The following is a 23,782-nucleotide window of genomic DNA, read 5'->3' as shown; positions in this document are numbered from 1 at the left end:
ATGGATGGATGGATGGATGGATGACATCCCAGGTTCAGTCCCTGGCAGCTCCAATCTCAGGAGTTCCTTTGCCCCGGCCCCTGGAGAGCTGCTGCCAGTCAGAGTAGACAATAATGAGTTAGAGCCAATTTGGTGTAATGGTTAAGTGCATGGACTCTAATCAGGGAGAACCAGGTTTGATTCCCTACTCCTCCACTTGCACCTGCTGGATGACCTTGGGCAAGCCATAGTTCTGTCAGAGCTGTTCTTCAAAAAGAGCAGTTTCTGTCAGAGCTCTCTCAGCCCCACCTACCTCACAGGCAGTGTTCCCACAGTTTTTTAGCCTCCGCCTCACAGATTTTTGTCTTAGCTCAGGAAGGATGGCTCCAAAGCAAACTAATTTATGCAAGTAGCCAAATTGCTTGCTCACCAATTTAATGCCAGTCGCTCACAAGGTAGAATTTTTGCTCACAAGACTTCACAGCTTAGAGGGAACATTGCTCACAGGGTGTCTGTTGTGGGGAGGGGAAGGGAAAGGAGTTTATAAGCCGCTCTAAGACTGGGCCAGTGGTCTGACTCTTTATTTTGTAGTTTCATACTCAGTATCAATCTTTGGGGAATTTTGCATTTGCTTATTGCGTCAGTTTCACCGATCTTCCAAAAATCAATACACAATTTAATTTGAGCAAATAACCTCAGGGTTTCTTGGGACTTTAGTGAGTCAAATATCTTCTGGAAGAGGTTTTTTAAAAAAAGTTTGGGTTTTCTACCAGCTACTCAGAAAAGTGGAGAATCTCTCTCACACAGACATACAATTCTGATCTGTCCCCCTGCCCCTGAGTCACATTTCTTGAACTCTGATACTGAATCACACATGCAATGGAATGGCTACATTTCTTACATGCTCACTCATGTTCAGTACAGATACTGAAAAACCAAAGGAACAAATTACCCCGGGGCACCGTCCCTGCTTCTGCCCTTGAGTGATGATGAAATTGGTCATTACCACAAAGGAGCTGTCTCCCTGCAAAGAAAAACACAGCAAACATCAGAAACAACTCGGTCACATCGGTGAGGATGCCACCTCCGTTTGGTGCACTCACCTGAGGCATTTTGAGCTCTTGGTGCCAAAAGTCCCCTTATTCTGGCACACTTTGTTGCTACTAGTTGATGGCTGCCGCGGTCACACACACTAAGCAATCCACTTTCAATCCACTTTCAATGCACTTCCCAACTGGTTTTTCCCAGTTCACACAGTAAAATCCAGTTGGGAAGTGCATTGAGAGTGCATTGAAAGTGGGTTATTTAAGTGTCTGTGACCACTGTTCCCTCTAAGCTGAGTTAGTGTGAGCTAGCTCACAGTTTTTTAGCCTCTGGCTCACATATTTTTGTTTTAGCTCAGGAAGGGATGGCTCCAGAGCAAACTAATCTATGCAGCAGCCAAATCACCTGCTCACAACTTTAATGCCAGTAGCTCACAAAGTAGAATTTTTGCTCACAAGACTCCACAGCTTAGAGGGAACATTGTGACTGCAGCTTAATCATGCAGGATACCGCAACACACTGCCTCATCGTGGCCACTGGTCACAGTAGAGTTGTCAGCTCCGGGATGGGAGAGACCTGGATATTCTGAGGGTGGAGCCTGAGGAGGGTGGGGTTTGGGGCGGGGAGAGAGAGCTCAGCAGGGTCTGGTGCCACACAGTCCACCTTCCAAAGTGGCCATTTTCTCCAGGGGAACCGTTGCCTGGAGAGCAGTTCTAATCCCAGGAGATCCCAGTTCTAATCCCAGGCAGTGCATTTAGGCCATAGGGTGCAATTCCTGCACATGCTTTCCATACGGATGGGAAAAATGACTTCACTCGATGGCTTGCAGCACTCGCCGCTGCAGGTGTGGCGATGACCACTGGGTTCAGATGAATTTAAAGGGGGTGGGACAAATCTATGCTGTCCTAGTGTGGGTTTGGTGAGACAGTGGAGCAAAGGCTGGATGCAGATGAAGCCTAGATGTACTGCTCCCAGCTGAAGAGGACCTCCGGGTCCAGAGGAAGATGAGCTTCAGGTAAGGTAATTTGGGTTCACGTTAAACCTCTAGTAGATTGGGATGCCGAATTCCAAACAAGTCCATGCTGGTAACCAAGGCTTTTTTTGTAGAAAAAGCCCAGCAGGAACTCATTAGCATAATAGGCCACACCCTTACACCAAAGCTCATTAGCATATTAGGCCGCAGCCCCATGTTGCCAGAAGTGTGGTCATCCAGACACACCCACCTTTTGCTTCTTATTCTGTTTACCTTGTTTGTTGTCAAAACCCAGGGCCTTTTTTTGTAGCAGGGACTCCTTTGCATGTTAGGCCACACACGCCTACTGTAGCCAATCCTAATGAGTTTCTGCTGTTGGGTGTGGCCTATTGTGCTAATGAGTTCCTGCTGGGCGTGGCCAACTCAGGAGCCAGCCGGAACTCCGTTCCTGTGCGTTCCTGCCCAAAAATAGCCCGGCTGGTAACAGCTTCAGGCTCCTTACCTGAGGTGGGAAAACATAATCGGTGCCATCCCAGATGTGGGGGCCCAAACCGCTGACATTGGTAAGAGCCAGCCCTTTGAGCTTCACAGAGATAGAGCTGATGACTCCGTCCCGGGACTGGTAGCCTTTCTCATAGAGGAAAACCCACCTAAGGATAAAGACAAGGGGGAAAAAAATTAGGTATTTGCAACAGCTATCCAAAAAAAGAAGTTATGAACCACGGAGGAGTAGGGTTGCCAGCTATGGGTTGGAAAATACCTGAAGATTTGGGGAGTGGAGCCTGAGGAGGGTGGGGTTTGGGGAGGGGAGGGACTTCAGTGGGGTCTACCGAGAATCGCAAAGTCTTTGGAGCAGAGACAATCCAGATGTTTCAGAACAGCTTGGTCCCAGGATTCCTGTAGGGGGAAGCCATGGCAGTGAAACTGGCATGAAGCCAGTTTTATGGCTGCAGTGCAAGCATGACTTCACCGAAGACCTTTCTCAAGAAGAGAGGTAGATTTAACAGTAGGGGTTCCCCAGCCTTTTCGGAGCCTGTGGTCACCTTTGGAATTCTGACACGGGGGGGGGGGGGGCGACCACAAAATGGCTGCAGAAGAAGCCACGCACAGAAGAAGCCCAATTGCATGGGGCAAGAGGAGTAATATTTTAAAAATATGCTGAGAAATACAAGTGCAAGAGTATAAAACCAACACTGTAGTGGCAGCATTATTTTAATCTGCACAGTCCAATGGCCAGTCAAAAGTCTTGCCTGGTAGGAGCCGCACCCAGCCCCACCCTCTTCTAAAAGCAGGGGTCATTTCCTGCAGGAGCGCACAGGAGCGGAGCTCTGGCAGTAAAGAGCCCAGGGGGCGGGCACATGCAACAAGCCCCGCCCCCTGCTCCCAGCAGCCCTCAGTCAGAGCAAGAAACAGCCAGGTAAGCTGCAGAGCCCCCCCCCAAAAAAAACAGTCCAGTGGCACCTTTAAGACCAAGTTTTATTCAGGTACAAGCTCTCCCTCCTCTCTGAGGACAGATCTGCACGTCCCCCCCCCCCAATAGCTAGCAATCCAAAACAGTCCAGTGGAGCCTGAGCGGTGGGTGTTGCCTTCTGACACACTTCCGGTGATGCCAGGGGGTGTGGCATATGCAAATAAGTTATGCCAATGAGTTATGCTAATGAGATCCTGCACCTCTTTTTCTACAAAATGACTCCTGTCTAAAAGCACCTGGTGGGCACCAGGAAAGGTGTCAGTGGGCACCATGACGCTTGTGGGCACCATGTTGGAGACCCCTTAGAGGAACCTTTTCTGTTATGGCAGGTCAATTATAGTATTCCCATAAAACGGGCATAAAAGTGATACATGCCTATAAATGTCATATAAATAACAAAATAATACTGTAAAAGAAACAAAATACCGTCAACAGTGCGGGGAAAAATGAGGAAGGCTGAAGCAACAACTATGTATGGCACGAAAGAGAAACAAAAACAATTTATTATTTGATTTATTTCATTTTTCCGAGCCAATTTGGTGTACTGGTCAAGAGCGGCAGACTCTAATCTGGAGAATTGGGTCTGATTCCCCCACTCTTCCATGTGCAGCCAGCAGGGTGATCTTGGGACAGTCACAGTTCTCCCAAGAGCAGTTCTCTCAGAGCTCTCTCAGCCCCACCTACCTCACAGGGTAGGAGAGGAAGGGAAGGAGACTGTAAGCCACTCTGAGACTCCGAGTGAAGGGTGGGATATAAATTCAACTCTCCTCCTCCTCTCCTTTCCCCCAATCGGGACCCAAAGGGCCTTACACTGTTTTCCTCCCCTCCCTTCTTTCCGCACAACAACCCTCTGAGATAGGCTAGGCTGAGAGCATGTGGCTGGCCCAAGGTCACCCAGCAAATGTCCATGGCAAAGTAGAAATTCAAACGTGGGTCTCCCCAGCCCTAGTCCGACACTTTAACCACTACACCACACTGGCTAATCACTAAATGAAACTGGCTTAATGTACATCGGCTCATCCCCAAATGAAACAAAGCTAATAACAAAGACAAACACACCTGTTCACTAACATAACGAACATTTATAACAGAAAAAAGCCAATGTCCGTGTAGATCTCTAATTTTAGGGGCTGCTGCTGAAACTGGAAGATGAGAGGTCAAAAAGGATTCAGAGAAGAGCCACACAAAATAAAAAAATTTAAAAATCGGAAGTGGAAAAGGTAGAAGAAATTGGGTGTGTTCATCCTATAGAAAAGAAGGGAGAGGATATCCTTGGAATCTTCAAATATTTATCATTAAATAAAGAGATTTCAAGAAGAACAGAGGGCAGAGCAAGGAGGAAAGAAAATTAAATTTGGGGGAAGTGGGTTCAGTGTTGACCGAGAGGATAACGCCGAGGATTCTACTATCATATTATTTATTTTTCATGGACCTTTTGTAAGTCCTTTACAAACAACCAAGGAGCTGTCTGTCATTTTTATTCCACCCTTTCTCCAAAGAGCTCAGGGCAAAGTACACAGTTCTCCCTTCTTCCATTTATGGTTTCACAAAACCTTTTAAAGCACCTTGGCTGAATAATGGTTGCCCAGCAAGCCTCATAATTTGAAACCGGGTTTCCCCAGTCATAGGCCAGCACTCAGACTACTACATAGCAATGCCTGTCCTCCAGTTTATCTACAGAACAACCCTGTGAAGAATTGTCAGCAAAGACCCTGACCTGGATAGCCTAGGCTGGCCTGATTCCATCAGATCTCAGAAGCTAAGCAGGGTCAACCTTGGCTATTATTTGGAAGGGTGACCTCCAAGGGATACCAGGGCTGCGATGCAGAGGCAGGCAATGGCAAACCACCTCTGAAAGTCTCTTGCCTTAAAAACAAGTCTAGCTCGCCCCCTAGTGGTGCATAACGCTAAAAGAGCTAGAACTTCTGGCTGCCAGACAATCTTGGGATCTCCTGGCTATTCTACACAAAATGCCATACAGTTATTGTTGTTGTTGCTGTTGTTGGAGAAAGAGTGTGATTAGCCCAAGAGTCCCCAGTGAGTTTGATGGCTTAGTGGGGTTTTGAACTGAAGACTTTCCTTCCCATGGTTTTTTTTTAACTACTACAGCCCACTGGATTTTTATAGAGATACAAAATAGGAGGGAATTCTGTACGGTGCGCTCCCCCCTTAACTGAGAGCCATCATGGTGTAGGGGATAGAGTGGTGGATTGTGGCCAGTGAGGCTCTCGTTCGAGTTCCTGCTGTGTTATAAAACTTGCTGGATGACTTTGGTCCAGTCCTGTTCCCTCAGCCTAACATGCCTCAGAAGGTTCCAGTGAGGACAAACTGGAGTTAGGGAGAACAGCTCAGTGTCCTGAGCTTCTCAGAGCCAGGGCAGGATGACTATTTTTGAAATAAATCAAAGAATAGAAAGGCCAGGAAGATTAATGTGAGGTAGCTCACTATGTGAATTAACTGCCTTCAGTAAAGGGGGTGGGACAGAGTAACGTGGTACAATGGTTAGAGTGTCTGACTAGAATCATGGAGACCTTGGGTCAATTTTATATATTTATTTAAAATTGTATTTTGCCCTCCTCACAAGCGGGCACAGGGCAGATCACAAGTAAATCCTAAAACACATAAATACAATATTATGGAATAATTAAAAACGGTTTAAAACAACATAAATTAAAAACAGGATGCATGCTATTTATCTCTGTACATAGGCACAGGGTATTTGGATGTGGGTTTGAGCCGCATCTTTTTCTGTCCCAGTGTGGGTTTGGTAAAACAGCAGAATTGGCCATAGTTTCCAAGCTGGCACCATTGGGTCTCTGAGACCATCTTAATCTGGGCCGTGTAGAGTGGTAAACTTCAACTTCAGCAGGGGAGGCCAGTTTTTTATTGGACGCCCACTGCCTCAGTCAAAGGCCTGGCAGATCAGCTCCAATTTACAGGCCCTGCAGAACAGTAGTGAGTCCCGGAGGGCCCTGATCTCAGACGAGAGCATGTTCCACCAGGCTGGGGCTGTAGTGTATCAGGCCCTGTCAGGGCCGGGCATGCCTGGACTTGCCCAGTCACCAATACCACTAGCTTCATGCAAAAAGACAATGGGCCAGTAGGATCCTAGCCAGGCCCAATGAAAGGGCTAGGTCCCAGGCCAAGAGGCCAATAGGTCTCTTGGGCATTGTAAATAGCCTATCGGGAGTGGGGGTGTGCTTGGTGGTGGGTTTCTCTGAGGGACTATAAGCCGGCCTGCGTGCCAGTTAAGGTGTCTTTGTTCCTGACTAAATAAAGGTATGCTTAGCTGAAATCACTCTCCGTATGCATACTTTTCAGGGGCCAGGGCAGAAAAAGCGGACATCCCTTGGGCCAGGGACAACCAGCCGGTCTAAGCTCACTGGGTAATCTTGGGCTAGTCTCTGACTTACCTACATCACAGGATTGTCATAAGGATTAATGGGCATGATTAGTTGGATGAAGGGTGGGATAAAATTGTGGTTTTTAAGCATATCATATGGCGCTGCACTCTCCGGTGTTAATCCGGGCCCCTTTTCCCAAAGCTATTTTGTTTGCCCTGTTGCTGTTTAACCAATTGATTCAGCACAATTTCTTTTTATGGTATCACGTTAACCCCTTAACTTATACCGGGGCAGTGCTGGCTTAGAGAAATGTTTGTGAATGGTTATAGAAAGCATTCACTTGATGTGCCAGGGTTGATGGGCTCAGAGCCTACATTCTTCGATCGGGATGAAAAGCAGATTTCTCTCCTTTTTTAGTCTGGCCGACCATTCCTTACCGTCTTAGACTCTGACCTGAAAACAATGGACCTGGCTTTCTTTACTGCCTTTCAGAGCCAGAATTTTCTCTCATTCGGTTTGCGATTTAATGGATTTGCTACAGTCAAGAGAAACATAGTTTATCAAGGGGGGGAAACAACGCTCCTCATTCCAGAGAAAGCCGACCTGTCGGAAAGGATCTTTCAGGCCGCATATGGTATTTTCTGAGTTAACTGGAATTAGTAACAGAATATTTGACATTTTTACCAAAAAAACAAACCTTGCCATATAATTAAGGAGAGTACCAAATTTTATGGTAGCTTCGGTTCAATTGGAAGTCAATTTTACGGTTTCTCGGAATGAGGAAGCTGCGTTTATCCATTTTCCTGAACGATTAAGGATATTTGATGAAAATGTGGCTGTTAAGGCAGGTAATAATCAGAAACGTAGTGTAAAAATAACGTATTATAGAAATATGGTGTAAAAATGCTATTTAACTGTCCTAAATGGTTAAAAAACAAACAGAAAATAGGTGAAAATAAGAGGAATAAAAATGGTCTTTTGGAGCATGGACTGAAATGTTAAAGCAATGGCCAGAAATGTTTTTTTAAAAAATGAAAACGTTTTAAAAATCATACAACATGAGCTTGTGCCCTACCAGTCTATTTATGCATTGAAAATATTTCTATGCTGCTTCTTCAGAGTCCGGCTCAAGGGATCTTACACTTAAAAGCCAAGCCAAGTTGGAAGCCTCCCTCTTCCAATGGAAGCGTCTCCCAAGCTGGAAGCAGCCTCCTTACTTGGCCAAGTAGGGCCCAAGCCCTGGAGTACATTTATGAATGCTGCATAGCTTATGGAGACAACCTTCAACTCTCACTAAAAATCAAGACAAATATTATTTATTTATTAGTATTTATTATATTTGATTTCTAGCCCTCCCTCCCCTGCACAGCAAGGCTCAGGGCGGGTTACAACAGTACAGATAAAACAATAAATAATAACAATTAAGCATAACTATAAAATCAATTGGAACCTATAAACAACACTGAGCAATACTAGCAGCCAGATGGCAATCAATGGCCCAAGTTAACAATTAACACATAGGCTCCCGAAAGAAAGCTCTACATATGTGCTCCAGTAGATGGTAATTAAATACTGGAACCAGTGGGTGGACGAGGGAGCAAGCAAAGCGGGGCAGAACAAAACAGAACAGAGCAGAGATGAATTCTAGAATCATAGAGTTGGAAGGGGCCATACAGACCATCTAGTCCAACCCCCTGCCCAATGCAGGATCAGCCTAGAGCATCCCTGACAAATATTCATCCAGCCTGTCAGTGAAGGGGAGGCTCTAGGGTTGCCAGCCTCCAGGTGGGCCCTGGGGATCTCCCGCTTTTACCACTGATCCCCAGCCGAAAGAGATCAGCTCCCCTGGAGAAAATGGCTGCTTTGGAGAGTGGACTCGATGTCATTGTACTGTGCTGAGGCCCCTCCCCTCCCCAAACCCCGCCCTCTCCTGGCTCCACCCCCAAAGTCTCCAGGTATTTTCCAACCCAGACTTGGCAACCTAGGCAGCTGATTCCACCTTTGAACCACTCTGGCTGTGAAAAAGTGTTTCCTAATATCCAGCTGATACCTTTCTGCATGTAATTTAAAACCGTTGCTTCGGGTCCTATCCTCTGCTGCCAACTGGAACAGCTCCTTGCCCTCTTCCAAAGGACAGCCTTTCAAATATTTACAGAGAGCAATCATGTCCCCCCTCAGTCTCCTCTTCTCTGAACTAAACATCCCCCAGGCCCTCAGCCTTTCCTCATAGGGCTCAGTCTCCAGACCCCTGATCATCCTCGTCGCTCTCTTCAGCACCCTCTCGATTTTACCCACATCCTTTTTTTTTTAAGCCCCCAGAGGGGATTTTTTATTGCATTTTTTTATAACACTACAAAACTACAACAGAAAAAAGGGAGGGGGAACTACATTTATAGGATAAAGAAAGATACCCACTACTGACTAAAAACCCAAGAGAGGAGATCATCCCACCAGCTTAAACATACATTTAGTCTTTATCCCGTTAGTCCACATCCTTTTTGAAGTGAGGCCTCCAGAACTGCACACAGTACTCAAGGTGAGGCCTGACCAAGGCTGTATACAGAGGGGCTATGACCTCCTGCGATTTCGATGCCATAGCCCTTTTAATACAACCCAAGACTGAATTTGCCTTTTTTGCCACCACGCACACTGACTGACTGCTCAGTTTACAGTCCACCCTTACCCCAAGATCTCTTTCGCAGACACTACTCCCCAGAAACGTATCCCCCATCCATTACTTGTGTTTGACATTTTTGTGGCCCAGATGTAATACGGTGCATTTATCTGTGTTGAATTGCCTCCTGTTTGCAACTGCCCACTTCTCCAGAGTATTCAGGTCTTGTTGAATTTTAATTCTGTGTCCTTGGGTGCTTGCGACTCCTCCCAAACGGGAGAGTCCAGTACTGGTGAATCACAGCTGTCTCAGCCAGAGGTCATTTCGGGGGGGAACGCGGGGAAACACAGTTCCCCCGGGTGAGGTGCAGGGGGCGGGGCACATGACAAAGCCCCACCCCCTGCTTCCGGCCGCCCTGCTTCCGGCCCTCATTCAGCCAGGAGGAGGCAGGAGAAGAGGGAGGGTAAGTTGCTTCCTCCCCGCCTCTCTCCAGCCCTGCCTGCCTGGGGCCAGGGAGGGCCTTGGCGGGGCTTCCTCGCACTCCCGCTGGCCTTGCAGGTCCACGGCCGGGCCCCTGATGTCAGGGGGTGTGGCATATGCTAATGAGTTATGCTAATGAGTTCCCCTAGCTCTTTTTCTACGAAATGACCCCTGGTCTCAGCCATCAGTCCCACAGGGCCGGGGCTGGGATCTCACTTGGGAGAGGGTTCCCCCAGGCCAGTGCCAGAGCTGGAAAAGTGCTGGCTCTGGTGGAGGCTAAGTGGATGTCCCTCAGGCCAGGGATCACGTAAAGTTCTTTGAGGGATATACTGGGAGAGTTGGTCCTGAAGATCAGGCACTCTTTCCCATAAAGCCCGTGCTAACACCTGCTGATTTCTCTGTGACCTGACTGTTAAAAAGGGGGGGGCATTTTTTTGTTTGAAGATCTAAAAGCAACCAACTCTTTTCAAAGGCAACACCTGGCTGGCTATATAGTTGGTTACACTGCACTGGTGGAAGACAAAGGGCGATTTCTCACTAGAGCTGATCACGAAACTGCGGAGGAAATCGGGCGAAGCCACGAGTCCAAATGCAGCCCCGGAGCTTCGGGTGTGAAATTGACATGTTTGTGTCGGGGCAAACAGCGGCTGTGCTGCGAGGCAGCTCTAGTGAGAAATCGCCCACAGTGTTAAAATGGTGGTCACTGGCTTGTATGGTAAATAAGAGCCTGACCTGTGGACAAGGAAGGCCCTGGTTCAAATCTTACCTCTGCTTTGAATTCATTATAAAGCCCCAGGCAACCCCCCTCTGTGGCTTGATTGAGACAAAATGGCAAACCGGAACACGGATGAGTCAGGAGGGGGGTGGGGGAGAATCTCTGCCTCACATACACCCACAATGCTTGTGGTAGGAATGCCACGCGGGTGGATCAGACTAAGCTCCATCTAATCCTATTTCCCAGAGCAGGCCATCAGGTACCTGGGGAAGGCCCCCCAGTCCTTTTTGCCATCCCTGTTATTAGCTCCCCCCAGCAACTGGTTTTCAGAGGTACACTGTCTCTGGATAGGGAGGTTCCATTTTACCATTATGGGTAATATGCCTTTCCTCACCCTACAATCCTGTTATTAGCTGGGGAGGGGGGACACAGAAGACAGGCAAGAGAGAGGTGTCCATATTTTTTCCTCCCTGGGCTAATAAGAGTGCAAGGGAGGGCATGGGGTTGCCAACTCCGGGTTTGTGTATTCCTGGAGATTTGGAGGTGTAGAGGCTGGGGAGTGCATGATTTGGAGAGTGGACGGATCTGAGCAGGGTATAATGCCATACAGTCTACCCTCCGAAGCATTCATTTTCTTCAGGGGAACTGATCTCTATTGTCTGGAGATGAGCTGTGATTCCACGAGGTCTCCAGGTACCATCTGGAAGTTGGCAACCCTAGCTGGGGGAATAATAAGTTTTGCTCATTGAAACTGTCAAGGGTGGAGGGGCTCTCCACTACCTGCATCTTGACCACTTGGCCCCCTGGGAAATCAAAAACGCACTGGAGCTAATTTAAGGCGAGCTGAGATTCTGAGATCTTCCTTTACCCCTATTAGTTAAACGATGCACTGATTCATTCCTCTCGATGACATGTGCATCCAGACAGCTGCCCATCCCTCTACAAGCATACCCAAAGGCATGCTTGTAGGTGACTTACCCTTCCAGGATAAAGAGATCTTCATTTTCATATTACTAATATTGACACTTCAACAGCCGTGCCGCTTCAAGAGGACGGAACAATGCAGTCCTTTTTGAGCACATTTCATCTCTCCCTGAATGCGGGGATAGTGGCTCAAGCTGGTGAAGAGTGAACCCAGCCCAAGTTAAGACAAGCGTTCATAGTAATGCTTGAGCTTGTTGTTGTTCAGTCGCACAGTCGAGTCCGACTCTTCGCGACCCCCATGGACCAGATCACGCCAGGCCTACTGTAAAGTTTGAGCTACTTTACAACAAACTTCATACTTCATTTTGGTGTCACCAATCTAAAAATCACTTCTTGATGCGTTGCCTTACATCATCTATACAGACACACAATCAGTCTTACAGTCACAAAGGTGTATAACAATCCTTTCTTCTCCAAGAAGCAATCGAAGGAGGGAGAAATATCTCTCTCTCTCTCTCTTTACTGTTCTTCTGACTCAAAGGTCATGACTTGAACAGATCGAGATCCAGGACTCTTACAGGCAAATCACTGCACCTAAAAATTTAGTGACTGCTAAGGTAGTTTCCTGATCCTCATCTACAAGGGAAAAATGGACATTTTTTTAGATGGTAAATTCACATAACCTGTTAAGAAGGAGGACAAATATTTTTCTCTCATATCGGACCAGATTTCACACTCCAGTAAAATATGTTCTAGGGACTCAGGCTGACCAGATCCATGTTTACAAACTTTGAATATACACTAAAGGAAAAGGGTTCAACTGAGCATAAATGCTCTTCTGTGATGAGGAAAATACCCTCTTGTAAACTCTTTTGAGAACCTGCTTTCTAATATGGTAGAAAAGACAGCCCAGCCGTGGACCTGCAAGGCCAGCGGGAGTGCGAGGAAGCCCCGCCAAGGCCCTCCCTGGCCCCAGGCAGGCAGGGGTGGGGAGAGGCGGGGAGGAAGCAACTTACCCTCCCTTTTCTCCTGCCTCCTCCTGGCTGAATGAGGGCCGGAAGCAAGGCGGCCAGAAGCAGGGGGCAGGGCTTTGTCATGTGCGTCTTCATCAGGAGAAAAAAGTAGAGAAAAAAGTAGAGCAGGCAAACGAGAATATTAAAGAGATTGACACCACAAGTAAGAAGTTGAAGAAAAGGATGGGAGAGGCGGAAATGAAGCAGAATTGCCAAGAGAATCAAGTCTTGCAGCTTCAGATGGAAAAAGCTAACATGATTCTCAGGTTTCAGGGAGTTGCTGAAACGGATCGGGAAGACTTGAAGAGGGTGCTCAGTGAGATCAGTAGTAGGTTTAACAGCGGATGAACTGGTAAATGAAATGGAGACAGCCTATAGGGCTTACTCCAACTATATTAAAAAAAATAGCCTACCTGGAGAAATAGTGGTCAAGTTTTCAAGAAGACAAACCAGTGATGCCATTTTAAAAGCAACATCAGGAACTCCACTGAAAATGGGAAATGTAACCATTAAAACTTTAAAGGACATTCCATTTGAAATTAGACAAAAGAGTAAAAATTACAAGGAATTTATTTCTTTTCTTCAAACTAATGGAATATCGTACAAATGGGCGGTTCCGGAAGGTGCCATCTTTAAGATCAACGATAGAAGGGAGAAGATAGACTCCACTTTTAAAGCTAAAGAATTTTTGAAACGTCAGCTGGGGACAGTTGATGAGTCTAAAGAGGGAGAATCAAACTCGAGTGACTCTGCTACCTCGGGAACAGAAGAGGATTCTGTGGCAGAAAAGGGTGCAGGACCTGCCAGAGTGGTATACGATTTTAGAAACAGAAAGCCGAAGTAAAGGCAGAAGGACTTGGAAAATGGCCTTTTGAAGCAAAGAATAAGAAGATGATCAGAGACTTCTCTCATAACAAGTAACAAAATAACATATAAGAAGCGAATTGTTATAAGCAAGAACTCAACAAGTATATTGTGATAATAAAACGAATGGTACTAACATATGTACTAACAGTGAAAAGATCTCCTTCTCTTGGGGTTTTAGTCTAGTGTGGTTTGCTTTACTTTATCCCTAGTTGTAGTCCCTCCCCTATATTTCTTTGTAGTTTGTAGTATATGCAAAATAAAAAATATCCCTACGGGGATTAAAAAAAGGGGGGGTAGAGAGTCTGATTTATCCAACAAATGCCACAGCCAGTGCCAAAATAGCCAAATGGGAAGTACCTGACAGCTGCCCGATTTAAAAAAAAAAAGTTCACAGGCCCTGAGCTTTGCTGGCACGCATTTCTTGGCTTGGTGGTTTGATGCCTTTAAAAAAAAAAAAAAAAAACGGAATCTTGGCCAGGAGCCTGTTGCAGAAGATGGGCTCCTGATGAAGACGTGTACTCTTTGAGACATTGGATCTGGTTTTATGTATGGGAATACATTCATTCTCGCCGTCTCTCCCCTTGCCAGCCTCTCATTCCCAGCCTCTGAGCGGAGGGCAAAGGCTGGTGATGTTAAAAGCAGGAAATGCCAGAGAGTTTTTGGGTCTGTTGGAAATTCCCATTTTGTAGGATGTTTGTTCAACCAAGTGACCCTGAGAAGGTCTGTTAAGGGCTAGCCAATCCATGCCCTGCATTTCTTATGTGATCACCACCTGTTTTGTCTCAGGGCTTGGAGTGACCGTTGGTATCTTAACATAATGCAGTTAAGTACGCAACTGCTTCTACCCCACAATGTTTCTACCAGTTCATCGGCCTGCACCATATTAAGGGATCCTTTTGCCATGAGCTCCAGCATGTCAAATTGAGACTGTGGGGGGAGACCTGGGTTCAAACCCCCACTTTGCAACAAAGCATCCTGGCCTGTCGCACTACTGCTTCTCAGCCTAATATTCACAGGGTAGTTGTAAGATGTCCTGATCTGGATGGTCCAGGGTAGCCCGATCTCGTTAGACCTCTGAAGCTAAGCAGAGTCAGACCTGGTTAGTATTCGGACGGGAGACCAGCAAGGAAGTCCAGAGTTGCTCCACAGAGGCAAGCGATGGCAAACCACCCTGCTCCTCTCTTGCCTTGAAAACCTCGTGACGAGGTCGCCGTACGTCAGCTGCAACCTTCCACCACCAGTTGTGGGACTGTGGAGGCAGGGCCGGTCCCAGCTTATTTTGCACCCTAGGCGAGGATCCCTTCTGGCGCCCCCCCCCCCCCGTGCGCCCACCAATTTTCAAAAATAAATGCATTTTAGGAAGAATGAAAAACACAAATAATCAAGAAACTCCCAGAGTACGGGCCGGGTACAGTTTGGCACCCCGAAGGGCCAGCCCGCTCTAGGCGATCGCCAGGGGTCTTGTTGTAGAAAAAGAGCTGCCGGAGCTCATTAGCATAACTCATTAGCATAACTTATTTGCATATGCCACGCCCCCTGACATCACCGGAAGTGACAGAAGGCCACACACCCTGACATCACCGAAAGTGTGTCAGAAGGCCCGGCTACTTACCCTCCTGCTTCATCCTCATTCCCAAACGGAATGAGGATCGAAGCAGAGGGCGGGGTAAAGAAGGGGGCGGGGCTTCACCACGTGACCGCCCCGCCCCCTAGAGGTTCTCTTCCGGAGCTCCATACCTGAGAGCTCCCCCCCGACTAGAGCCCTGGCGATCGCCTAGTTCGCCTAGTGAGTGAGCCGGCCCTGTGTGGAGGAACCCTACAAGTCACCTCCTGTAGAGGATGAACAATCAATATACCTGAGTCTTCCATCTCAATGCACAGCTCAGTGGCAAAACACATTCTCGGCATGAAGAGACTCCCACGTTCAGTCCCCATGACAGATAAAGTAGAAATGCAACTACTCTGTCTACTAGTTGGAGTGTCTACTAGTTGGAGTCTGATTCAATAACCCTGTGCACACATTAGAGTGAGCACATCTGTATCCTCTGTGTACACATGCACATCTGGTTTCTAAGAAAGAGCCAGTGGCAGTCGCTTAAATATATTTTTAAAAATTAAAAAAGTTTTTAAAGTAAACTTTTAACCCTTTTCATTGCAAAGGTATAAGGGAAAAGGCATATCTTGGCAGAGAAAAGGGATAGGGACTTGCCTTTTTAAATGAAACCTAGCAATCCAGAAGTAGTAGATATTTATAATGGTATTGTGATCTATCAATTGCTTTTTTTAAAAAAAAGCCCTTCTGTGGGGCGGGGTGGTGATGGTAAAAGGGGTAAAGCAAAGAAAATTGTGTGTTGAGGGAGGACGCAAAAAAAAAAAAAGAAGTACTCTTGGGGTAAAGCAAAGAAAATTGTGTGTTGAGGGAGGACGCAAAAAAAGAAGAAGAAGTACTCTTTCCAATCCACACAGCATACAAATATGCCTTGACCACAGTCTTTCCAAAAAGATTGTACCAAACCAGGTTTGGGAAACATTGAAGCCAAGTGGGAGGAAATAGGCAGTGGATGGTTAAGGGATGACTTTGTATGGATGCAAAAAAGAAAAAAAGTCCCAGGGGAAAGAGCTGATGCCCATGCAGATGTTTTGTTGCATTTTTGGTGTTGACGTGACAGAACTCCCAGGGTTGCACAGACGGAAGGCACATTGCTGTGTGCCTACAAACAACCTATTCCTGTTGAGGCCACACAGATAAGCAATAAACGGGAAGAAGTAAACATCCCGGATCGTAGCCTGAACTTTTTCCACTATCACAGTTTACGGCCCTCGCTGTGTGTTTGTCAGCTGTTGAAATGCAAGCTGTCTATTGAGGCCGACCACAAGCACAATGACAAACAGGAGCTATCTGGAATTTCTCTTTTCACAAGACGCTGTTCTCCTGGGCCAGGGCTTGGGAATCCAAAGCCGGCCTCTGCTCCCCCCTTGGGACGAAAGACTTAGAAACGGGAGACTTATTTAGCCGGACCTTTTGGCAGCTTTGGACGTATAGATTCCAGAAACCATCTACAGCCGTCCTATTTTAAACAGAGACTGTTGGGTTTAAAGAGGAGGGAGAGAGAAATCAAAGGGCAGTGATGCATTTGGGTTAGATCAGGGGTGTCGAACTCATTTTTTATGAGGGCCAGATCTGACATAAATGAGGGTGATTTCTCACGAGAGCTGCCTCGCAGCGCCGTTTGCCTCGACACAAACGTGTCAATTTCACACCCGAAGCTCCGGGGCTGCATTTTGACTCGGGGCTTCGCCTGATTTCCTCCGCAGTTTCATGATCCTCAAAAACCAGGATCATGAAACTGCGGAGGAAATCAGGCGAAGCCCCGAGTCAAAATGCAGCCCCGGAGCTTCGGGTGTGAAATTGACACGTTTGTGTCGAGGCAAACGGCGCTATGCTGCGAGGCAGCTCTCGTGAGAAATCACCCTGAGACTTTTTTAGGCTGGGCCATGTGTGTCATAAAAGACGCCCAGGATCCATTAGAAACATAGCAGCATATTTTGAGCCTGAATGTTAACTGAGATCAGCGTCCTATCTGAATGTAATATTTCTTAAGACTTGTTGTCTAGCACTTATGAAACAGAGAGCTTTTGCACCATTATAATATCTCCTGAAGAAGATCCATTTTTTGAAACGTTGTTATTTAATCCGGAGACGACGCTGATTATGTACCTTGGTTCAAGGATTTTCTTATGATTTGTTTATCATGTTGTAGTGCTTCAGGTTGTAATACATAGATAGCATTCTTTATAAGTCTTAATGACCGATTTGTGGGTCAGACTATCACAACTGTTGGCTTTATACTTGTTTACTGATCGGGTCATGTTTGTCCAGATTTATCTCATAAAATGTAATGCCAGGTAGCGGAGATATAAACTTTATAAAGGACACAAAACACAAAGGGTTTTTGTTTTTTACTTAAAATAAAAACATGCTTAAAACATTAGCACTCTTGCAATATTTTGTTTATTTAACGGTGTCTGATAACTGACACCTCTTGCTCTGAACGATTGCATCAAAATGTCTGTGCTGTTGCAATCCTGAGTATGCTGCTCAGGTGTGTATCTGTAAGCTGCAAACCTACGATGACGCAGCAGCAGCAGAACTGGAAGAAGAAGCAGAAGACAGCCAGTTCCACTGCGGGCCTGGTAGAAGCCCTCCGGGGCCTGATATGGCCCCCGGGCCACATGTTTGACACCCCTGGGTTAGATCTTAGAATTTTCTCACCCACCTCAAGGCCCTCCTATCATGAATCATGGGCTGCGGTCACACTGGCGGCTTGGCACAGTATGGTGGCACCTCAAATTGTACCAGTTCAAAGTGTAGCAGAGCATTCCAACCAGACCACACACACCCCGTGGTGGGTTACCCGAGCAGCCATCCCTTGGGGGGGGGGAATCTACATTAGTGTTGCACTTCAACCATGGGACGAGACGTCAGGGTGGGTTTTATTTAAAAGCAAGCGGGTGGATGAGCATATAGGCAGTGACTTAAAAAAAACACTGGCAGAAATCGATCTGCAAGTTCAGACATTCCCTTTTGGGTTCCTTTCACTGCAGGAGAGTTCAGGCGTCAGAAAACCCGGAGGGAATCCCGAACAACCCATTCATATGGGGCTTTCCCTGGTATCTGTTTGTTCTACTTCAATGGCAGAACAGCACGGGCTGCTGACGACTGCGCCACACGAGGCAGATGTTCTCATTGGAGGGGGGGCTATTTATTCTGCTCAGGTAATGCTCCTATAGGGACCACAAACGGCACATGTGACCGCAGCCATAGTTTATCCACCTGCACTCCATTAATTTTTCTCCCTTATTTCTTATTCTATAGGACAATCGAAATAAGTGGTAAGACGCTGAACTGCAGGCTGTGGAAGGTCAATAGTTCAGCAGTTCAAGACCTTTCGAGCAAGGGAACCTTTACCTTTTTATGCAGCCTGTGTTTTCATTTGCTTTTACATGTCTGGTCTTCTCTTTCAAAATCTGGCTTTTAAATGGTTTTATTGTTGTAAATCATCCAGAAGAATAAAAAGGCCAGAATGATTGGGTTGCCAACTCCAGTTTGGGAAATACCTGGAGATTTTAGGGGTGGAGCCTGAGGAGGACAAGGTCTGAGGAGAGGATGGACCTCAGTAGAGTATATAATGCCATAGAGTCCACCTTCCAAACCTGCCATTTTTTCCCAGGGGTGCTGATCTCTCTAGTTCAGTTGTCATCCTGGGAGAACGGCAGGCCCCACCTGGAGGTTGACAACCCTAAGCAGGACTGACATTTTTACAAATTAATGACTTGTAAATTGCAATAACTTCCAGTGAGTCTGCCTGCCTTTTAAGATCCTCTTCCCAAGCCCTACACACTTGCCCCCTACCTGCAGAGATGAGGTCAGTGGCAACCTGAGACAGGGCTTTTTGGTGGTGGCACCTTCCCTTTGGACGGCTCCCTCCCCTCGACATTTGCCAGGCACTTGACTCACTGTCATTTAGGCACCAGACCCAAACTTTTCTTTTTACCCTAGCTTTTAATTGTGTGGTTCCATTAAAAAAATTTTTTTATGGTCTGCTTCTAGCTCGAGCCTTATGAATATGATTTTATGCTGCTCCCTGGTATTTTATGCTGTTTTTATGTCCCAGCTTGTTTTAATGGCTTGTTATTTACATTGTTATATACTTTACATTGTTGTTGTTTATTTTTTCCATATTTTAATTGAGTATATATTACAATTTCATACAGATATTTCTTTCCTAATATATTATACTCCTTTTTGAAACTAACCCCCCCAAAAAAAACCCCATTGAGGTGACATATCGTCTGTTTATATCTTAATCCCAATCTTGTTTATAACCTCTTCTTTTTCTTATTTCCTTATATTACCCGCTTATAATACTACCATGCAACTTCCTCTGTATCATATTCTGTTATATTCTTCTGGTGTCTTCTTCAGTACCTAGAAAAGAAATCTGGACAGAGTTGCCTCCGATACTGGGTGCTGTAGGGGAATTTCATTGTAATTTTTGTAATTTCTTTTTAAAAATTTGTTAGCTGCCTTGAATAGGTCTCTGGAGAGGCAGCAGAGAACTTTTCTAAGGCGCCTGCAGTGCCTTCTCTTTCCAAGCAGGGGCTGCTGGCTCCTGCCCTGCAAGAGGTGAATTTGCCTCTTGCAGGGCAGACGTGCGTGGCTCTCGCTCCCCCCCTCCATCATTGAAAGAAAAGGTTCCCTTTCAGTGTTGGGGGAAAAAGCAGGGGCATGCGCAAGCTGCATCCGGGACGTGATGACGTCACTCTGCGTGATGTCATTGTGTCGGGGATGGCCACACCCCCTCCCGGAATGCCCCCCCAAATCCCCCCCCCCGGCCAGGGACAAGATTGGACCTGGCAACCCTAGAGGCAGCATATAACTTTTCTAAACAGATTAAAATAATAAAGCCGCAGACAATACTGAACGAGGAGGTCCAATGGGTCTGGGTTGCTGTAAGGCAATGCCACTATTCCAGCCCATCCGTCACACTCAGTGTTGTTGCGTCCCTGTGAACGCAAAGCCCAAAAGGGACATCTAGCAGGGCACAGGGCTGGGAAATTCCTGGAAATGGTGGGAGTGGGAGATCAGCAGGATGTAATGCCTTGCCTGGGAAGGTGGGGCATAAATTTGATAGATAGATAAATAAAATGAATAAATGCCATAGAATCCACCCTCCAAAGGGAATGGACATCTGTCGTTTGGAGATCAGTCATAATTCTGGAAGATTCCAGGCCCCACCTGGAGTTTGGCAACAGTGTTCCCTCTAAGCTGAGTTAGTGTGAGCTAGCTCACAATTTTTGAGCCTCCGGCTCACACATTTTTGTCTTAGCTCAGGAAGGATGGCTCCAGAGCAAGCTAATTTATGCACTAGCCCAATTGCTCACTCACAACTTTCAGGCCGGTAGCTCACAGAGTAGAATTTTCGCTCACAAGACTCTACAGCTTAGAGGGAGCATTGGTTGGCAACCCTTTGTACAACACATAATCCATCTTGAGCTTTCAGGAAAGGTGGGTTAGGAATGATTGGCTTTCTGCAATTGACACACGCAGTGCAAGTCATGTATACATATAATATAACTGATGCGTATAATACAGACTTATTGATGCGCCAGTAATGTTGACAGAGGCATACACATTCCGGGAGTGGGGGTTGGAATTGATGCTTGGAAAACAGTGTAAAATGAAGAGGCGCAAGTTAAATTCACGCCAGGGAGAAGCAAAAATAGAAATGGGGATTTTTGAGCTGATTCAGCAAAAGACATAAGAACATGAGAGAAGTCATGTTGGATCAGGCCAATGGCCCATCCAGTCCAGCCCATTGCTTACCACTCTCCGCTGTGAAAACGGCCCATTTATACTCGCTCTCTGTTTCCTGTTAATTAACCAGATTTTTTTAAGCCATGAGAGAACTTGTCCCCTTATGCCATGACTACTAAGTTTACTTAGATGAAAGGAAATTGCTTCCCTCACTTTAATTTTAATGGTTGGCTGTTGGTGTGGTTTTAATTGCGTTGCTGATATAATTTTTATTGCATTTTGACGTTACTGGGCTATGCAGGGAGGAAGTTTGAAGAGGTGAGCTGTAAATTTTAAATAGGCCAGCGCTTTGGGAAGATGCTCAGAGCCGCTTGATATGTTGCACAGGATGCGTGGTAGAAAGTTTAAAGTTCTGGACTGTACCACTGTGGACTGCATGTGAGGGGGTGTCTTTTTAAAAAATACTCGCTCATATAAGTTGTTCATTTCCGTGTAGCAAACTAGCTTATCAGGGAGTGGCCTATACTAAACATTTTTCATTGACATGCTAGTTTACTACAGGCAGGGAAACTTTTTGTACACTTTGGTACATATATTTCAGCCCACTGTGCATAACACTTCGTGCATTTGATGATGTGGATTACGGTGTAGAAGAGCCACAATAAATATGCTTCATTTTAAGAGCCACGAGGCTCTGCTGTTTTCATAACAAACATACCCCTCCAGTACATGCAGAGAGTTTTAAAAAGGTATAGAGGGGACACACATTCATCCCAGACAGGGAAAGGCCTGCGAGGATAGAACGCATAAACTCATAGCCCGCTGCTGGTATCTTAACTGTGGTAAATGTAAAGGTTCCCTTGCTCGAAAGCCAGTCGAGTCTGACTCTAGGGTTGCGGTGCTCATCTCTGTTTCAAAGCCGAAGAGCCAGCGCTGTCCGAAGATGTTTCCGTGGTCATGTGGCCGGCATGACTAAACACCAAGGCGCACGGAACGCTGTTACCTTCCCACCGAAGTGGTACCTATTTATCTACTTGCAGTTTCTTGCTTTCAAACTGCTAGGTTGGCAGGAGCTGGAACTAGAGACGGGAGCTCACTCCATCATGCGGCAACTCGGGTCTTGAACTGCTGAACTACTGACCTTCCACAGCCTGCAGTTCAGCGTCTTGAGCCACCGCAGCTCCTTTTAACTGTGGTAGTTATTCATAAATAACATATGCTCAAAGTACTTCACAGACTAAACCTTGTCACCCTTACAACGACAGCCCTGTCAAGTAGGTCCCTGTTACTATCCTCATATTGAATACACACACAAAGCTGCCTTCTAGTGAATCAGCCTATCGATCCATCAGAGCCAGTACTGTCTACTCATACTGGCAGGGTCTTTCCAGGGTCCCAGGCTGAGGTCTTTCACATCACCTGATCCTCCGGAAATGCCAGGGACTGACCCGGGGACCTTCTGCATGCCAAGCAGAGGCTTCTCCACTGAGCCACAGAACTGCTGAGAGACAGTGGCTTGCTAAAGGTCCCTGGAGGGAGTTTGTGGCAGAGTCCGTCCAACTTGGGGACCATCTGATTCAGAGTTCAGCCATTCCTGAATTTCTGCTTCCTAGCCACTGATGTAGCACAATTGCCAATGCTAGGCAAGTTAAGAGACTGGCCCTCGTGATTTCCGAATGGTTCACAGGTAACCTAGGACTTGGGTTTTTATACCACCGCCCCCCTCCCCCTCAAAGCCCCGTGTAAAATGAGACTCACTGAACCACAGTGAGGTCTTGTGGAACACATTGTCATGTGTCTGACTGCAAGGAGACGGAGGGGAGGGAAGCATTAGCCACTTTGCACAGGTAGAAACCTGATGCAAACAAGATGCTGCTCAAGAGTAAAGTCCCACGGACCGGTCCTTTTCATTGCATCAGCTTTCAGTCTGGGGATGCCAGCCTCCAGGTGGGGCCTGGGGATACCCCAGAATTACACCTCATCGCCAGACTACAGAGATCAGTTCCCTTGGAGAACACAGATGCTTTGGAGGGTAGACTCTATGGCCTTGTACCCCACTGAGTTCCCTGTCCTCCCCAGGCTCCATCCCCAAATCTCCTGGAGTTTCCCCGCCTACATCTGGAAACCCTACCCCCCCATCCCTACCCCCCAGTGGCCAGGGGGGACCAAGCAACCCTAAATCCAATCAGAGCCCACAAGGAGGAAAACCAGCCTTCCACGTTTTCTTTAACGATCTGTTTGCCAATCCCTTGAAGGGTTTTAAAACAGAAGGAAGACCTTATCCAGCAGCCTAATTTGTACAGCAACCAGTGTTCCCTCTAAGCTGAGTTAGTGTGAGCTAGCTCATGGTTTTTTAGCCTCCAGCTCACATTTTTTTTGTCTCCGCTCAGGAAGGAGGGCTCCAGAGCCAACTAATTTATGCAACAGTCAAATTGCTCGCTCACAACTTTTATGCCAGTAGCTCACAAGGTAGAATTTTTGCTCACAAGACTCCACAGCTTAGAGGGAGCATTGACAGCAACCCGTGGTTCGCTATGAGGACAGCCGGGTGGCTCTTTTATTGTGGTGGAAAGAGAGAGACTTACCCTATAATGTAAGCCAGGACCACCAGCTGGATCAGCCGAAAGGTGAGTCCCACCTTTTTATTGCGCACCAGGACCATCCGGGGAGTGTCATATTCAAAGAGGAACGAGGACAGGCTCTCCACAAACTTCTGCCCCATGGAGAGATGCAGGCTAAGGTTCTTCTCCCACAGGTGGAAACCCGCTCTCCGTTCAGCCTCTGTTTGCAGAAGTCCTAACGGTGTTTGCAGTTGCTCATCAGAAGCGTCTTTGCCTCCTTCTCTGGGAGAGGATGGGGTGTATTTCCTCTATTTCTGCTGTTTGGGTGTAGCAGCTCACTTGACATTTCCTTAGATGGTCTGCGGGGTGGGGATGGGAGGTGGGTGTGTGTGGGAAACGAATGTAGCAGCCCCAAACCGCCGCCCAGGAAAAGCTGGACGATAAAAGTTCATGCTTTGCAAGCGTCTGGGGACGATGGC

The 23,782-nt window shown here is 46.8% G+C and overlaps 1 protein-coding gene across 1 annotated transcript in view; it reads right to left on the bottom strand.

The window, feature by feature from the left end:
* Positions 1-23,464, bottom strand: part of P2RX1 (purinergic receptor P2X, ligand gated ion channel, 1) — a 38,805-nt gene extending 15,341 nt beyond the window's left edge. Inside the window, exons 1-3 of the mRNA XM_015407975.1 lie at positions 23,328-23,464; positions 2,499-2,646; positions 932-1,003 (exon numbers count right to left, since the gene is read on the bottom strand). Of these exons, the coding sequence (XP_015263461.1) occupies positions 932-1,003; positions 2,499-2,646; positions 23,328-23,464 (357 nt within the window). The remainder of the gene's footprint in view (positions 1-931; positions 1,004-2,498; positions 2,647-23,327) is intronic.
* Between the last annotated feature and the right edge of the window lie 318 nt (positions 23,465-23,782).

The sequence above is a fragment of the Gekko japonicus genome, unplaced genomic scaffold, assembly GCF_001447785.1.
Source record: "Gekko japonicus isolate JY-2015 unplaced genomic scaffold, Gekko_japonicus_V1.1 scaffold1, whole genome shotgun sequence".
Classification (NCBI taxonomy): domain Eukaryota; kingdom Metazoa; phylum Chordata; class Lepidosauria; order Squamata; family Gekkonidae; genus Gekko; species Gekko japonicus.
The sequence above is the reverse complement of the archived record's forward strand: the minus strand, read 5'-3'. Positions and strand labels throughout refer to the sequence as shown.